The following is a 17,952-nucleotide window of genomic DNA, read 5'->3' on the forward strand; positions in this document are numbered from 1 at the left end:
TTGCAATATGGGAGTATAAATATAAAATAAGCCAATAAATTGTAGAACCGTAGTTTATAAAATACACATTTTCCCTTATTTATCGGCAAAGAAAACAGTGATCGAAGCAATAATTCAGTGGAAAGTCCGTAATAATAGAGAAAAAGTAAAAAAACATTAAGTTCGACCAGGCCGAACTTTAAATACCATCCAACATTAGCTAAAATATACATTTTTATGTAAAATGGATTCAAACATGTTTATTAGGTTGTAATATATGTTTTAATAAACATTTGTATAGGTTAGTGTTTTTTGATAATGCATAATTAATATAATATTACAAATTGTTATTGCCTTAAATTATTCATACATTTTTCTAGTATATCTTTTTGAATTATGACATAATCTGGATGTAATTTTAAGACCTGCTGGCATATTACTATAGCTTCAACAAACTGTTTAGTTTTCATGTAGTTGTAAGCCAATTTATAGCCGATATGTGGTTTCGAGCTGCCGTTGCAATTCCATGCACTGCAATAATTTTTAGCAGCGTCTCGGTAAAGCTGCGACTTTTCCGATATATATCCTGCTAATTCATAAGCTTTAGAAGAGGACTTATTATGCTGCAGGACTTTTAAAACTAAGGATTCTGCCACATCCAATTTGTTGGAATTAATATAAATGTCTGCCAATAACAACCAACTGCGCTCTAAATACTCGGCTTCTTCAAAATTCCATGCAACTCGGACTACCCGTTTTAGATGGTTTTTCGCACGTTGAGTCTGTTTTAATTGAACCAAAGCCGTAGCTGCACCAAGAATAGGGCCAACGCTTCCTTGAAGATCTTCTCTATTAGACAATTCAAGAAAGTCTCGTAGTGCAGATTCAATTTGAAACTTTTGTTTAGAAGCCAGTTTTAGAAAATTTTTTAGTAATCGATGATTAATTGCTTCGTTGTTCATAACAGTCGGGCGGGGTCTCAGCTCTTTTAATAAACGTTCTGCTGTTTTTAATGCAATGGCCCGCGCATCACTCATTTCTCCATTTTCTTCAGATTCCAAGCAATCATTTCCATTAGGTATGTCGCCATCAGGATTAATACATATTTCAATCATATTATATATAGCTTGCGGACCCCATTCATTATCTCTTCTAGAAACGTTAAAACTTCGTAATGCCCCATTTGGATTTCCATTATACCATTCGTAAAGTCCACGGCAATAGTTTAATCCGGGACATGTCCCGGGAAATGCTGTTGCTTGTTCGGCTTTTTGCAGAAATAAAATAGCGTGATTTAAAGATCCAGACCGTCTCATTACTTCAATCAATCTTGCTAAGGCTGTCCAGTAGCAAGGCTGTGAGAGCAATAGCTGTGAGAAGTGGTATGCAGCATTTTCGAAGTCCATCTAATAAAAAACAACTATTATTTATACTTTATCAAATTTTAATAAAAATCATACCTTGCGAAATGATAGATCAGCCATTAATACGGACGCAGCCTCATTGTTACAATCGATTTGTAAAATTTTTAAGCAAATGTCGCGACATAAATCTGTGGAATTCATTTGCATATAGATCCGACTGAGCGATATCAATACATTAATATCATTGGGATCGTACTTCAAACATTCCTTTAGGTGGATCAGAGCTTGCTCTATATTGCTAATCTTGGTGCAATGCTGTGCCATCAGCAAACAAATCCTATATAGTTTAAATCACAATTAATTAAAAATGTTTGTTAAATAGATATTAAAAATATTAAAATAATTAAGAATCACACTTAAAATAACTTAAAAAATAAAAATATTATTGTAACCATGTCATAATTCAAGAAGGTAGAATAAAGCTACCCTAATACAATTTTTTCTTTTGGTGCCTTTATTCTGTCAAAACATATACACAGTTGGCGTATGTGCGTATTCTTTTGAATAAAACATAAACGTTGTTGTTGTAGCAGTAGTACATGCAAGTGTTTGCGTTCTGCTAATCTGGTTCCAGCTCCAGATTTAGAAATTCGGCTACTCGGGCTGTAGCCAGAGATATTCTGGAGTGAGTTGAGAAGGTTTGGCTGTGCAATAAAATAGGTGCAGCCATGGTACAATGAAGACGAGGTAGGCTAACTTTGAAAAAATGCAAGTATAGAGGTCTACCTGTTTGGCTCGTAATGTCAGAATTTCTATCAAAACAATAAAAAAGCAAACAACTTGTTGCATTGAGTTTGAATAAATAATTAAAAACCGCAAAAACTGAATGAAAGGTCAAAATTTCTTTTCAAATTCATGTTCTATGTATCTCTTATGGTTTATTCCCTACAAAAACTGTTGTTGTTGTAGCAGTTTTACACGTTCTGTTGTTTTTTCCGACTAATCCGGTTCTTCCTCAATGTCCAGGTTTAGGAATTCTGCTACCTTTATGGGCTGTAGCCATAGATCCTCTGGACGGAGTTGGGCAGGCTTGGCAGGACAATTAAACAAATGCAGCGTGTTGTGCGGGCCTGTATCGCACGCTGGGCAGGCGTTCCGCAACCCCTCATCAATTCGCGCCCAATAGGAATTGAGACGGCTGCACCATCCTGAACGTAGTTGGGCCAAAACTACCCTGGTTTGCCTAGGCAGCCGACGTTCTTCAGCTGCAATGGATGGGGGGTGGACTCCGAGTATGGCATTCATACTGTAATTATTGACTACCTCTGCGACTGCATCAGTATGAATGCTATTCAGACCCGCTTGATAGGCTTCATGATCTAGAGGCTCTCTCTTATATCGCTGGACCTCTCTCTCTAGATCGTGCAGGTCCTTCCTGACACGCCTGGGTGGGGGAGTTCTATCCACCATATGGTGGTTAGGGTGACTCCCGCGATAACACCCAAGCAGGTACTGCAACGAAAGCATATGATTATGCTGACGTAAGGGAAGAACCTTCGTCTCCTCATGTAAGTGGTCCACAGGCGTCATGAGGAGGCACCCTGTTGCAGTTCTCAGGGCGGCATTCTGGCAGGTCTGAATACATTTCCACTGCGTTGCACTTGTATTCGCCGACCACACTGGAGCCGCATAGCTAACCACAGACCGACCTATCGCTTTATAAGAGGTCAACAAGGTTTCCTTATCCGCACCCCAAGTGCTGCCCGCTAGCGCCTTGAGGACCTTGTCCCTACTTTTCATTTTATCGCAAATAGCTGTGGCTTGCGCGGAAGACTTGAACATGCTATCTAATGTGACCCCAAGAATTTTGGGGTAGTTGGTGGTCGGAATTATATGCCCCTCGACCTGCACATTCAGCTGTGTTCTCATCTCCGCAGTCCATGTGGTAAATAGTGTGGCCGTCGATTTAGTGGCGGATATTTTCATATTCCTCGCGTGGAAGAAGGCGGCAAGCTCCGCGAGATAATTATTCACCCTGACACATATGTCATCAACTACAGGACCCGACGCCATGATCGTACAATCATCCGCATAAGTTACGATCTCGATGCCGTCTGGAGGGCGCGGAATTCCGGAAAGGTAGATGTTAAACAGTTCCGGAGATATCACCCCACCTTGGGGAACTCCCTGTTTCACTCTACGAGGCTTGGACTTCTTATTCCGGAATTCCACGTACGACTGGCGTCCACACATATAGTTGACTATCCAACGTTTCAAACTTGGCCGGAGGGTAGTGTTCTCAACGTCCTCGAACAGCGTGGCATGGTTGACCGTATCAAAGGCCTTTGATAGGTCGAGAGCCACCACTACTGTTCTGTGGCACGGCCTGTTCTGGTTGAGTCCTCGACTGATATGTGTGTATATGGCGTGCAATGCTGTTGTAGTGCTATGTAGTGGACGGAAACCGTGTTGATGGTTAGAAACTGAATAGCTTCCTCTGATACTGGGGAGGAGTAAGGCCTCGAGAGTCTTTGCTACTGGCGACAAAAGCGAAATTGGCCTGTATGATTCGCCTTTGCTGGCATCCTTGCCAGGCTTCAGTAGCGGGACCACCCTGCCCATTTTCCAGGCTTCGGGAACTATGTGGGTGGCTAACGACAAGTTAAGGACTTTGGTTAAATACTCAACTCCCGGCGTATCCAGTTGCTTCAACATTACTATTGATATTCCGTCCGGGCCCAACGCTTTAGATGACTTAGCGTTTCGGATGACATTCGCAACATCACCCATCGTAAACTGTGGAGGTACATCCTCAGCGGGAAGAGCTCTTATACGACGTAGTACTCTTCGCCTCGCTCTATCACTCTCGGGGTGCTCGACAAATTGGCGGTTAAAACAGCCAGCGCACCTCTTCGGATCAGTCACAGTTACGTCGTTAAATGTGACTGCTGTCCTATCATCCTTTTTCCCAGGGTTCGAGAGTGACTTTACCGTTACCCACAGTTTACTCAAATCGGTTCCGATGTTGCAACACTTCAGATGGTCTAGCCACTTTTTCCGCTTATGCTCCTGTACCAACCGGTTGACTTCCACTGTCAGTTCACTGACTCTGGGATCAGTAGGGTTGGTACGTCGGAGCTCATCACGCTCATTCGCTAATCCCGCTGCCTCTGCTGGGAAATTTGGTCTTACTTCGGGTATTCGACCAGCAGGTATATAGCGAGCGGCTGCAGCTTTGATGATGTCCCGGAAAATCCTTTCAGCTACCCGAACATCAGAAGGATTGGGCAGTTCTCTGAAGCGAAGGTTGATGAACTCTCTGAACTCGGGCCAGTGGGCTTTCCCATGGTTAAGGAAAGTGCGGCGTTCAGAGGTTATGAAATCGGGCGATCTGCTGATGGAGACGATTATCGTATACATGTATACAAAAACTGTAGATTTTGTCGATGCATACGTTGCTATAAGCATTTTGAAAACACCCGAATTTGAATATTTTCTGATTTTTTTATTGTTGAAAAGAATACACATACATAAACAAATAAAGTTGACTATTAAGCCAGAAAAATAAAAAAATTAAAATCATATGGTAGTTCTGCTCTACCTTGAATTCATTGTACCATGGGTGCAGCCTATTGTGCGGGACTGTATCACACGAAGGGCAGGCGTCGCGCACATCTTCATCAATTCGTGCCCAATACGACTACACCATCCTGAACGTAATTGCGTCAAAACTACCCTGGTTTGTCTAGGCAACTGATGTTGTTCAGCTGCAATGGATGGGGGTGGACTCCGAGTACGGCATTCATTTTATAATTGCTAATAGCATCTGCGACTGCATCGGTATGAATGCCACTCAGACCTGCCTGATAGGCTTCTTGATCTAGAGGTTCTCTCTTGTAGCGTTGGACCTCCCTCTCTAGATCATGTATGTCCTTTCTGACACGCCTGAGTGGGGGAGATTTATCCACCATATGATGGTTGGGATGACTCTCACGGTAGCACCAAGCAGGTACTGCAACGAAAGCATATGACCATGCTGACGTAAGGGAAGGACTTTCGCCTCCTCATGTAGATGGTCCACTGGTGTCATGAGCAGGCACCCTGTCGCAGTTCTCAGGGCAGCGTTCTGGCAGTTCTGGATGTACTTCCAATACATATAGTTGATTATCCAACATTTCAAACTTGTCCGGAGGGTGGTTCGATGCACGTCCTCAAACCGTATGGCATGATTGACCGTATCAAATGTCTTTGATAGGTCAAGGGCAACCAAAACTGTTCTGTCACACGGCCTTTTCTGGTTCAGTCCTCTACTAATATGTGTACAAATGGCGTGTAATACTGTTGTGGACGGAATCCGTGCTGGTGGTGGGCAACTGTATAGTAGTATTGGCTACTGGCAACAAAAGCGAAATCGGCCTGTACGATTCGCCTTTACTAGCATCCTTGCCTGGCTTCAATTGCGGGACCATCCGACCCATTTTCAAGATATCGGGCACTATGTGGGTGGCTAGCGACAAATTGAGAACTTTCGTTAAGTTCTCGACTCCCGGCATATCTAACTGTTTAAAAATTACCATTGAGATTCCGTCCGGGCCCAACATTTGCAACATCACCCATCGTAAACTGTGGTAACCACACCTCGGCGGGAATAGATCTGATACGACGTAGTACTCTTCGATAGTCACCGTTACGTCGATAAAAGTGACTGAGGCCCTATCATCCGTTTTCCAGGGTTCGAGAGCAACTTAACCTTTACCCACAGCTTACTCATATCGGTTCCAATGTTGCAACATTTCAGGTGGTCTATCCACTTTTTCCGCTTATGCTCCTGTACCAAACGGTTGACATCCACTGTCAAATCACTGATTCTAGAATCTGTAGGGTTGTTACGATGGAGATCATCACACTAATCCCGCTGTCTCTGTTGGGAAGTTTGGTCTTATCTCGGGTATTCGACCAGCAGGTATGTAGCGAGCGGCTGCAGCTTTCATAATGTTTCGGATAATCCTTTCTGCTACCCGAACATCAGAAGGGTTGGGCAGTTCTCTGAAACAGCGTTTAGTGAATTCTCTGAACTTAGTCCAATGTGCTTTCCCATGGTTAAGGAAAGTGCGGCGTTCAGATATTATGAAATCGGGAGATATGCTTATGGAGACGATTATCGGGAGATGGTCTGAGCCAAGGGAAATAACGGGTTGCCAAGTCACGTCATTTATCAGACCGGGTGACACTATGGAGAAGTCTGGGGAACTGTGACACTCTCATCTTATGGGGGGTAACCGTTAACCGTGCAGAATGTGGAGCAGTCAATCTGCCCTGTCAGCGCTGATCCTATCTGTCATTAACTAGGATGAAATGCCACAACTCATGGTGGGCATTAAAATCTCCTAGTACCAGGCGTTTATTGCCAACCAACAATGGGCTAATATCTGGAAATTAACGCGGTTTACAGCTATTAATCGACGGGATATACACACTAAGCACCTTTACCTCGCCTCCACACTTGACTGCTACCCCCATACATTCCATGTATGGCTCAATCGAGATAGGTCTGTACTGAACAGAATGGTGTAACAGAAACGCTAATCCTCCACCTCCACTTCTGGTGCGATCCTTCCTTAGTACGTTCTAACCGTAACAACGTTGTAGGCTGCAAATTTCATTCAGCTTGGTTTCCTGCACCGCTGCGATCTTAATATTCCTCCGATTCATAAATTCCAGTATCTCATCTATTTTGCCCCGGAGTCTGTTGCAATTGAATTGCAAGAACGATGCACAATCCGTGGTTGGAACAGCATATCGGTTGCAGTTCTGGAGACTGTGGTGGAGTTCCATACTTCGGCGACGCCTCTGATGAGGACGACGAAGAAGTGGATTTGCTGGGGACTACGCTACTGGGGCACGTCGCAACTTAATCTCTTTCGCTGCAGTCTCGCACACGCCTTAGTCAGGAACAGTTCTTAAAGTGCGCCCATTCCTATATCCATTACATCGCACAGAAACAGATCGGTGGTGAATGACGTGTTCTGACAAACCCAGCAGAACCCACGTCCAGAGTTTTCCTCAATCCCGACACGGACCAATATAATCCGGAGCAAGCATTCCGGAATATACTGCTCCCAACGCAGAAAAATAAACAAACACAAACATGTAAATACTGGGTTGACAGCCGCTGGACGGAACTGGGATGTTGTTTCCGGTCAATCCGGTATCGTAAAACCCGCTGCCGTGGGATTGAGCACCTGATATTGTAAGATTTCATTACTCTATGGTTTTACCCCTTAGAAAAATAAATGACCAAAACTCTTATTAGAAGTGGATGTGCTAAAGCTACCAGAAAGTTTTAAAGAAATATCTCTCTTGCAATATGGGAGTATAAATATAAAATAAGCCAATAAATTGTAGAACCGTAGTTTATAAAATACACATTTTCCCTTATTTATCGGCAAAGAAAACAACGATCGAAGCAATAATTCAGTGGAAAGTCCGTAATAATAGAGAAAAAGTAAAAAAACATTAAGTTCGGCCAGGCCGAACTTTAAATACCATCCAACATTAGCTAAAATATACATTTTTATGTAAAATGGATTCAAACATGTTTATTAGGTTGTAATATATGTTTTAATAAACATTTGTATAGGTTAGTGTTTTTTGATAATGCATAATTAATATAATATTACAAATTGTTATTACCTTAAATTATTCATACATTTTTCTAGTATATCTTTTTGAATTATGACATAATCTGGATGTAATTTTAAGACCTGCTGGCATATTACTATAGCTTCAACAAACTGTTTAGTTTTCATGTAGTTGTAAGCCAATTTATAGCCGATATGTGGTTTCGAGCTGCCGTTGCAATTCCATGCACTGCAATAATTTTTAGCAGCGTCTCGGTAAAGCTGCGACTTTTCCGATATATATCCTGCTAATTCATAAGCTTTAGAAGAGGACTTATTATGCTGCAGGACTTTTAAAACTAAGGATTCTGCCACATCCAATTTGTTGGAATTAATATAAATGTCTGCCAATAACAACCAACTGCGCTCTAAATACTCGGCTTCTTCAAAATTCCATGCAACTCGGACTACCCGTTTTAGATGGTTTTTCGCACGTTGAGTCTGTTTTAATTGAACCAAAGCCGTAGCTGCACCAAGAATAGGGCCAACGCTTCCTTGAAGATCTTCTCTATTAGACAATTCAAGAAAGTCTTGTAGTGCAGATTCAATTTGAAACTTTTGTTTAGAAGCCAGTTTTAGAAAATTTTTTAGTAATCGATGATTAATTGCTTCGTTGTTCATAACAGTCGGGCGGGGTCTCAGCTCTTTTAATAAACGTTCTGCTGTTTTTAATGCAATGGCCCGCGCATCACTCATTTCTCCATTTTCTTCAGATTCCAAGCAATCATTTCCATTAGGTATGTCGCCATCAGGATTAATACATATTTCAATCATATTATATATAGCTTGCGGACCCCATTCATTATCTCTTCTAGAAACGTTAAAACTTCGTAATGCCCCATTTGGATTCCCATTATACCATTCGTAAAGTCCACGGCAATAGTTTAATCCGGGACATGTCCCGGGAAATGCTGTTGCTTGTTCGGCTTTTTGCAGAAATAAAATAGCGTGATTTAAAGATCCAGACCGTCTCATTACTTCAATCAATCTTGCTAAGGCTGTCCAGTAGCAAGGCTGTGAGAGCAATAGCTGTGAGAAGTGGTATGCAGCATTTTCGAAGTCCATCTAATAAAAAACAACTATTATTTATACTTTATCAAATTTTAATAAAAATCATACCTTGCGAAATGATAGATCAGCCATTAATACGGACGCAGCCTCATTGTTACAATCGATTTGTAAAATTTTTAAGCAAATGTCGCGACATAAATCTGTGGAATTCATTTGCATGTAGATCCGACTGAGCGATATCAATACATTAATATCATTGGGATCGTACTTCAAACATTCCTTTAGGTGGATCAGAGCTTGCTCTATATTGCTAATCTTGGTGCAATGCTGTGCCATCAGCAAACAAATCCTATATAGTTTAAATCACAATTAATTAAAAATGTTTGTTAAATAGATATTAAAAATATTAAAAAAATTAAGAATCACACTTAAAATAACTTAAAAAATAAAAATATTATTGTAACCATGTCATAATTCCAGAAGGTAGAATAAAGCTACCCTAATACAATTTTTTCTTTCGGTGCCTTTATTCTGTCAAAACATATACACAGTTGGCGTATGTGCGTATTCTTTTGAATAAAACATAAACGTTGTTGTTGTAGCAGTAGTACATGCAAGTGTTTGCGTTCTGCTAATCTGGTTCCAGCTCCAGATTTAGAAATTCGGCTACTCGGGCTGTAGCCAGAGATATTCTGGAGTGAGTTGAGAAGGTTTGGCTGTGCAATAAAATAGGTGCAGCCATGGTACAATGAAGACGATGTAGGCTAACTTTGAAAAAATGCAAGTATAGAGGTCTACCTGTTTGGCTCGTAATGTCAGAATTTCTATCAAAACAATAAAAAAGCAAACAACTTGTTGCATTGAGTTTGAATAAATAATTAAAAACCGCAAAAACTGAATGAAAGGTCAAAATTTCTTTTCAAATTCATGTTCTATGTATCTCTTATGGTTTATTCCCTACAAAAACTGTTGTTGTTGTAGCAGTTTTACACGTTCTGTTGTTTTTTCCGACTAATCCGGTTCTTCCTCAATGTCCAGGTTTAGGAATTCTGCTACCTTTATGGGCTGTAGCCATAGATCCTCTGGACGGAGTTGGGTAGGCTTGGCAGGACAATTAAACAAATGCAGCGTGTTGTGCGGGCCTGTATCGCACGCTGGGCAGGCGTTCCGCACATCCTCATCAATTCGTGCCCTGGTTTGCCTAGGCAGCCGACGTTCTTCAGCTGCAATGGATGGGGGGTGGACTCCGAGTATGGCATTCATACTGTAATTATTGACTACCTCTGCGACTGCATCAGTATGAATGCTATTCAGACCCGCTTGATAGGCTTCATGATCTAGAGGCTCTCTCTTATATCGCTGGACCTCTCTCTCTAGATCGTGCAGGTCCTTCCTGACACGCCTGGGTGGGGGAGTTCTATCCACCATATGGTGGTTAGGGTGACTCCCGCGATAACACCCAAGCAGGTACTGCAACGAAAGCATATGATTATGCTGACGTAAGGGAAGAACCTTCGTCTCCTCATGTAAGTGGTCCACAGGCGTCATGAGGAGGCACCCTGTTGCAGTTCTCAGGGCGGCATTCTGGCAGGTCTGAATACATTTCCACTGCGTTGCACTTGTATTCGCCGACCACACTGGAGCCGCATAGCTAACCACAGACCGACCTATCGCTTTATAAGAGGTCAACAAGGTTTCCTTATCCGCACCCCAAGTGCTGCCGGCTAGCGCCTTGAGGACCTTGTTCCTACTTTTCATTTTATCGCAAATAGCTGTGGCTTGCGCGAAAGACTTGAACATGCTATCGAATGTGACCCCAAGAATTTTGGGGTAGTTGGTGGTCGGAATTATATGCCCCTCGACCTGCACATTCAGCTGTGTTCTCATCTCCGCAGTCCATGTGGTAAATAGTGTGGCCGTCGATTTAGTGGCGGATATTTTCATATTCCTCGCGTGGAAGAAGGCGGCAAGCTCCGCGAGATAATTATTCACCCTGACACATATGTCATCAACTACAGGACCCGACGCCATGATCGTACAATCATCCGCATAAGTTACGATCTCGATGCCGTCTGGAGGGCGCGGAATTCCGGAAAGGTAGATGTTAAACAGTTCCGGAGATATCACCCCACCTTGGGGAACTCCCTGTTTCACTCTACGAGGCTTGGACTTCTTATTCCGGAATTCCACGTACGACTGGCGTCCACACATATAGTTGACTATCCAACGTTTCAAACTTGGCCGGAGGGTAGTGTTCTCAACGTCCTCGAACAGCGTGGCATGGTTGACCGTATCAAAGGCCTTTGATAGGTCGAGAGCCACCACTACTGTTCTGTGGCACGGCCTGTTCTGGTTGAGTCCTCGACTGATATGTGTGTATATGGCGTGCAATGCTGTTGTAGTGCTATGTAGTGGACGGAAACCGTGTTGATGGTTAGAAACTGAATAGCTTCCTCTGATACTGGGGAGGAGTAAGGCCTCGAGAGTCTTTGCTACTGGCGACAAAAGCGAAATTGGCCTGTATGATTCGCCTTTGCTGGCATCCTTGCCAGGCTTCAGTAGCGGGACCACCCTGCCCATTTTCCAGGCTTCGGGAACTATGTGGGTGGCTAACGACAAGTTAAGGACTTTGGTTAAATACTCAACTCCCGGCGTATCCAGTTGCTTCAACATTACTATTGATATTCCGTCCGGACCCAACGCTTTAGATGACTTAGCGTTTCGGATGACATTCGCAACATCACCCATCGTAAACTGTGGAGGTACATCCTCAGCGGGAAGAGCTCTTATACGACGTAGTACTCTTCGCCTCGCTCTATCACTCTCGGGGTGCTCGACAAATTGGCGGTTAAAACAGCCAGCGCACCTCTTCGGATCAGTCACAGTTACGTCGTTAAATGTGACTGCTGTCCTATCATCCTTTTTCCCAGGGTTCGAGAGTGACTTTACCGTTACCCACAGTTTACTCAAATCGGTTCCGATGTTGCAACACTTCAGATGGTCTAGCCACTTTTTCCGCTTATGCTCCTGTACCAACCGGTTGACTTCCACTGTCAGTTCACTGACTCTGGGATCAGTAGGGTTGGTACGTCGGAGCTCATCACGCTCATTCGCTAATCCCGCTGCCTCTGCTGGGAAATTTGGTCTTACTTCGGGTATTCGACCAGCAGGTATATAGCGAGCGGCTGCAGCTTTGATGATGTCCCGGAAAATCCTTTCAGCTACCCGAACATCAGAAGGATTGGGCAGTTCTCTGAAGCGAAGGTTGGTGAACTCTCTGAACTCGGGCCAGTGGGCTTTCCCATGGTTAAGGAAAGTGCGGCGTTCAGAGGTTATGAAATCGGGCGATCTGCTGATGGAGACGATTATCGTATACATGTATACAAAAACTGTAGATTTTGTCGATGCATACGTTGCTATAAGCATTTTGAAAACACCCGAATTTGAATATTTTCTGATTTTTTTATTGTTGAAAAGAATACACATACATAAACAAATAAAGTTGACTATTAAGCCAGAAAAATAAAAAAATTAAAATCAAATGGTAGTTCTGCTCTAACTTGAATTCATTGTACCATGGGTGCAGCCTATTGTGCGGGACTGTATCACACGAAGGGCAGGCGTCACGCACATCTTCATCAATTCGTGCCCAATACGACTACACCATCCTGAACGTAATTGCGTCAAAACTACCCTGGTTTGTCTAGGCAACTGATGTTGTTCAGCTGCAATGGATGGGGATGGACTCCGAGTACGGCATTCATTTTATAATTGCTAATAGCATCTGCGACTGCATCGGTATGAATGCCACTCATACCTGCCTGATAGGCTTCTTGATCTAGAGGTTCTCTCTTGTAGCGTTGGACCTCCCTCTCTAGATCATGTATGTCCTTTCTGACACGCCTGAGTGGGGGAGATTTATCCACCATATGATGGTTGGGATGACTCTCACGGTAGCACCAAGCAGGTACTGCAACGAAAGCATATGACCATGCTGACGTAAGGGAAGGACTTTCGCCTCCTCATGTAGATGGTCCACTGGTGTCATGAGCAGGCACCCTGTCGCAGTTCTCAGGGCAGCGTTCTGGCAGTTCTGGATGTACTTCCAATACATATAGTTGATTATCCAACATTTCAAACTTGTCCGGAGGGTGGTTCTATGCACGTCCTCAAACCGTATGGCATGATTGACCGTATCAAATGTCTTTGATAGGTCAAGGGCAACCAAAACTGTTCTGTCACACGGCTTGTTCTGGTTCAGTCCTCTACTAATATGTGTACAAATGGCGTGTAATACTGTTGTGGACGGAATCCGTGCTGGTGGTGGGCAACTGTATAGTAGTATTGGCTACTGGCAACAAAAGCGAAATCGGCCTGTACGATTCGCCTTTACTAGCATCCTTGCCTGGCTTCAGTTGCGGGACCATCCGACCCATTTTCAAGATATCGGGCACTATGTGGGTGGCTAGCGACAAATTGAGAACTTTCGTTAAGTTCTCGACTCCCGGCATATCTAGCTGTTTAAAAATTACCATTGAGATTCCGTCAGGGCCCAACATTTGCAACATCACCCATCGTAAACTGTGGTGGTTCCTCCTCGGCGGGAATAGATCTGATACGACGTAGTACTCTTCGATAGTCACCGTTACGTCGATAAAAGTGACTGAGGCCCTATCATCCGTTTTCCAGGGTTCGAGAGCAACTTAACCTTTACCCACAGCTTACTCATATCGGTTCCAATGTTGCAACATTTCAGATGGTCTATCCACTTTTTCCGCTTATGCTCCTGTACCAACCGGTTGACATCCACTGTCAAATCACTGATTCTAGAATCTGTAGGGTTGTTACGATGGAGATCATCACACTAATCCCGCTGTCTCTGTTGGGAAGTTTGGTCTTATCTCGGGTATTCGACCAGCAGGTATGTAGCGAGCGGCTGCAGCTTTCATAATGTTTCGGATAATCCTTTCTGCTACCCGAACATCAGAAGGGTTGGGCAGTTCTCTGAAACAGCGTTTAGTGAATTCTCTGAACTTAGTCCAATGTGCTTTCCCATGGTTAAGGAAAGTGCGGCGTTCAGATATTATGAAATCGGGAGATATGCTTATGGAGACGATTATCGGGAGATGGTCTGAGCCAAGGGAAATAACGGGTTGCCAAGTCACGTCATTTATCAGACCGGGTGACACTATGGAGAAGTCTGGGGAACTGTGACACTCTCATCTTATGGGGGGTAACCGTTAACCGTGCAGAATGTGGAGCAGTCAATCTGCCCTGTCAGCGCTGATCCTATCTGTCATTAACTAGGATGAAATGCCACAACTCATGGTGGGCATTAAAATCTCCTAGTACCAGGCGTTTATTGCCTACCAACAATGGGCTAATATCTGGAAATTAACGCGGTTTACAGCTATTAATCGACGGGATATACACACTAAGCACCTTTACTGAACAGAATGGTGTAACAGAAACGCTAATCCTCCACCTCCACTTCTGGTGCGATCCTTCCTTAGTACGCTCTAACCGTAACAACGTTGTAGGCTGCAAATTTCATTCAGCTTGGTTTCCTGCACCGCTGCGATCTTAATATTCCTCCGATTCATAAATTCCAGTATCTCATCTATTTTGCCCCGGAGTCTGTTGCAATTGAATTGCAAGAACGATGCACAATCCGTGGTTGGAACAGCATATCGGTTGCAGTTCTGGAGACTGTGGTGGAGTTCCATACTTCGGCGACGCCTCTGATGAGGACGACGAAGAAGTGGATTTGCTGGGGACTACGCTACTGGGGCACGTCGCAACTTAATCTCTTTCGCTGCAGTCTCGCACACGCCTTAGTCAGGAACAGTTCTTAAAGTGCGCCCATTCCTACATCCATTACATCGCACAGAAACAGATCGGTGGTGAATGACGTGTTCTGACAAACCCAGCAGAACCCACGTCCAGAGTTTTCCTCAATCCCGACACGGACCAATAAAATCCGGAGCAAGCATTCCGGGGTATGCTGCTCCCAATGCAGAAAAATAAACACAAACATGTACATACTGGGTTAGCAGCCGCTGGCCGAAACTGGGATCTTGTTGTTTCGGGTCAATCCGGTATCGTAGAACCCGCTGCCGTGGGATTGATTGCAAAATGAATACATATTTTCGACGTTAATGGGCAACACATTGTAAAATTTTGGGATAAAACTGTCTTGTCCTACTCTTTTATATTCAATCTTGGGGAATAACCCAAAAATTCCATTCGTGTTTCGCAGGTTTTCCCCAATATAAGAATTTTGTAAAAAAAATTAATATAAACAAAACCAAATGTTGCATATTTAAAAGACTATTTGACACTATAATACTCCAGCACAGAGTTGCATTTTCCTAGTTTCTTTGGAGTTGAGCAACCTTTCTTACTGAGCCATGATTGTAACATAATTTTCGTAAAAAAAACTAGAATACTTGTTCCTAAAGACACTTTTATACAAGTAACTAAGAACAAAATTGCAATTTTTAATAGTTTAAAATTTTTTTATTAGCAGTCACGTATGATCTAAGTTCTGCTTCAATATTAATATTTATTTATTGTTGTGGAGATCTCGTATCACGACGACAAAGATAACTCACTGGCGACATTGGCTCAGCAGGAAGCAATGTAGTCCCCATCTCTAAAGTTCACCCACTACATGCTCCGGTGTAATCTCACAACCGAGTTAATGGGGAAAAATTCCTAAATGTTCTTTGCATGCATTTCATCTCACCTATGTTTTGTTCAATCATGGACCAAAAGAACCCAGAAAAAAACGTTCAGGGATATTTTGCATAAAAGTAAACGAAAACAAAACTGTGATCTCGTCTCGGTGTCGCCGAATTAATAACATTAAAACGGAATGGCAAATGGTTGCAAAATAAAGTTATTGTTCAGGTTCTTCTCCACAAAACTTACTATGCTGTGCTGTTTCAACAGATATACCTTTCATGTAGGCATGTTGAGCAGTGCTCATCGAAGTCAAAGGAAATATAAGTGACTCTAATTTCCCTCCACAGCGATGAAATGTGAGAGAGACGCAGACAAGCCTTAAAGATAAATTCCAGAAATGGTATTATTACCATCGATGTGTGCTTTAACATGGCGAGAGTAATGCCGTCCTGTCCCGGTGACTTGAAAGATTTGAAGGAATTTATCGCCCATAAGATTTTGGGGGTGCTTGCAATCCTATCAATGATACTTACCTCCTCTACCCCACAGTGCTGACTATGTCGCTCTGACAGTCGATCATTTCTCGCATCCGTGCTGTTCGGAAAGTGAGTGCTGGCTAACAGATTGAGAGTCTCTAGACCAGAGTCAGTCCAACTTCCATCTTCTCGTTTTCTACATCTAATGGATTTAGGGTCCTTTGGGTTGGTTTGTCTTTTACTTAGAAATTATTTATGGAAATACTTATAGCGTTTATGCTTTTGCATTATTTATATATTAAAATAATGTTGGTGATATAAACTGAGTTTGGGCTCCATCTTCAGATACACCAGAGATATAGTTGCGAGTTAATAAAACATTAAATTTATTTTATTAAAAAAAAATATTTTTATTTATGTTTTATTGGAGTGAACCTCCTTTATTGAGTTATCATTAACAACTGAAATAATTTTATAGTAACATTTGTCATTATGGTTATCATTATGTTTACTTAAATTACAAAGAAATCACCTGATGTGGTGGCAGACATGGTGTCAGCAAATTTTGGTGAGAACAGAAATAAGAACGGATGCACGTGTTAATGCAAGTATTGTGGGAAATGCTTATTTTATTTATTAGAAGAAATGTTAATATTTTTAATGTTAACTCCTCCGCCTTTAATTTCGAACGTCCGCGTTCCTTATAAAGAAAGCAGGGTTATTATCAATTATTTGTAAAGGAGCTGATATTTGCAATTTTTTGATTTAGCAATTTTAACAAACTTTGGAATTATTGATACTATTATGATCAAAATTATAATTAATGTAAAAGTTGTTGCAAATCCAATAACTTGTTTATTTTCTATTAATTTTATTATTGATGTATTATTAATGTGAAGTTGCTCCATACTTTGTAAAGAAAGTGTTTTTTCAAAGGAGTTTATAGATGGTAAATGTATAATCGCAGGTAATGGTTTGTAAAGGATTGTCTCAGTGAGACTGTAATGTTGATTACCGATAGTTATCGATGTATTTTGATATCTAATTACGTATGTCCGTTCAGATTAACTAATTCTCCATTAATTTCAACTTTATTTTTAAATTCATTTAATATTATCAAACCGGGTGTAATATTTTCAACTATTGGTATATGAAATCCGTTAGTAAGAGTACATTGTGATTTTTTTCCTTTTAGTAAGTTAGGTAAACATATCTCATTACTTAAATCTAACAAATTTTCGTTATTACATATTTTTATATTGTAAGCTGTTTTACATTCTTTTCTTACAGGACTCGCAGGTCTCTTTTTCAGTAATTGGTATAGCTATAATTAATATTAGTTGGTCTTGGCTACTTACGATTTTGGTTTCGCTAAATTTTATTGATAACATTAATAATATTTCCGTTTATCATATATTGTTTATTATTGTTATTTATTAATTCGTTATTTTTATTATTTAATAATATTAAGTCATTATGATCGGAACTCCGGATTTCCATATCGTTCCTAAGAAATCGATAGATTATAAATTTTTCTAACTGTGTTGGATCTGTTGTTACTCTATGTCCAAAGAATGATTCTATTGGTTTAGAATTTGTGGTACTATGGATAGGATTATTATATCTGTATAAAGCTTGATATAGTAGGTCGGAAAATGAATCAAACGTCTTTTCCGCTTTGATACATCGCATGATTTCATTCAACGTAGAGTGAAATCTTTCTACTTGCCCGTTTGTGGTACCAATATGTGGGGG

The 17,952-nt window shown here is 41.8% G+C and overlaps 1 protein-coding gene across 3 annotated transcripts in view; it reads right to left on the bottom strand.

Moving 5' to 3' along the window:
• Positions 1-207: 207 nt before the first annotated feature.
• The window catches only part of LOC101892257 (tetratricopeptide repeat protein 21B), a 63,739-nt gene continuing 45,994 nt past the window's right edge, over positions 208-17,952 (bottom strand). For all 3 annotated transcript variants that reach the window (XM_059126723.1, XM_059126722.1, XM_059126721.1), the window contains 4 exons: positions 9,143-9,383; positions 8,037-9,088; positions 1,440-1,680; positions 208-1,385 (listed from right to left, as the gene is read on the bottom strand). In XM_059126723.1, the coding sequence (XP_058982706.1) occupies positions 327-1,385; positions 1,440-1,680; positions 8,037-9,088; positions 9,143-9,383 (2,593 nt within the window). In that variant the 3' untranslated portion in view covers positions 208-326. The remainder of the gene's footprint in view (positions 1,386-1,439; positions 1,681-8,036; positions 9,089-9,142; positions 9,384-17,952) is intronic.

This window comes from Musca domestica, unplaced genomic scaffold (genome assembly GCF_030504385.1).
Source record: "Musca domestica strain aabys unplaced genomic scaffold, Musca_domestica.polishedcontigs.V.1.1 4, whole genome shotgun sequence".
In the NCBI taxonomy this organism is placed as follows: Eukaryota; Metazoa; Arthropoda; class Insecta; order Diptera; family Muscidae; genus Musca; species Musca domestica.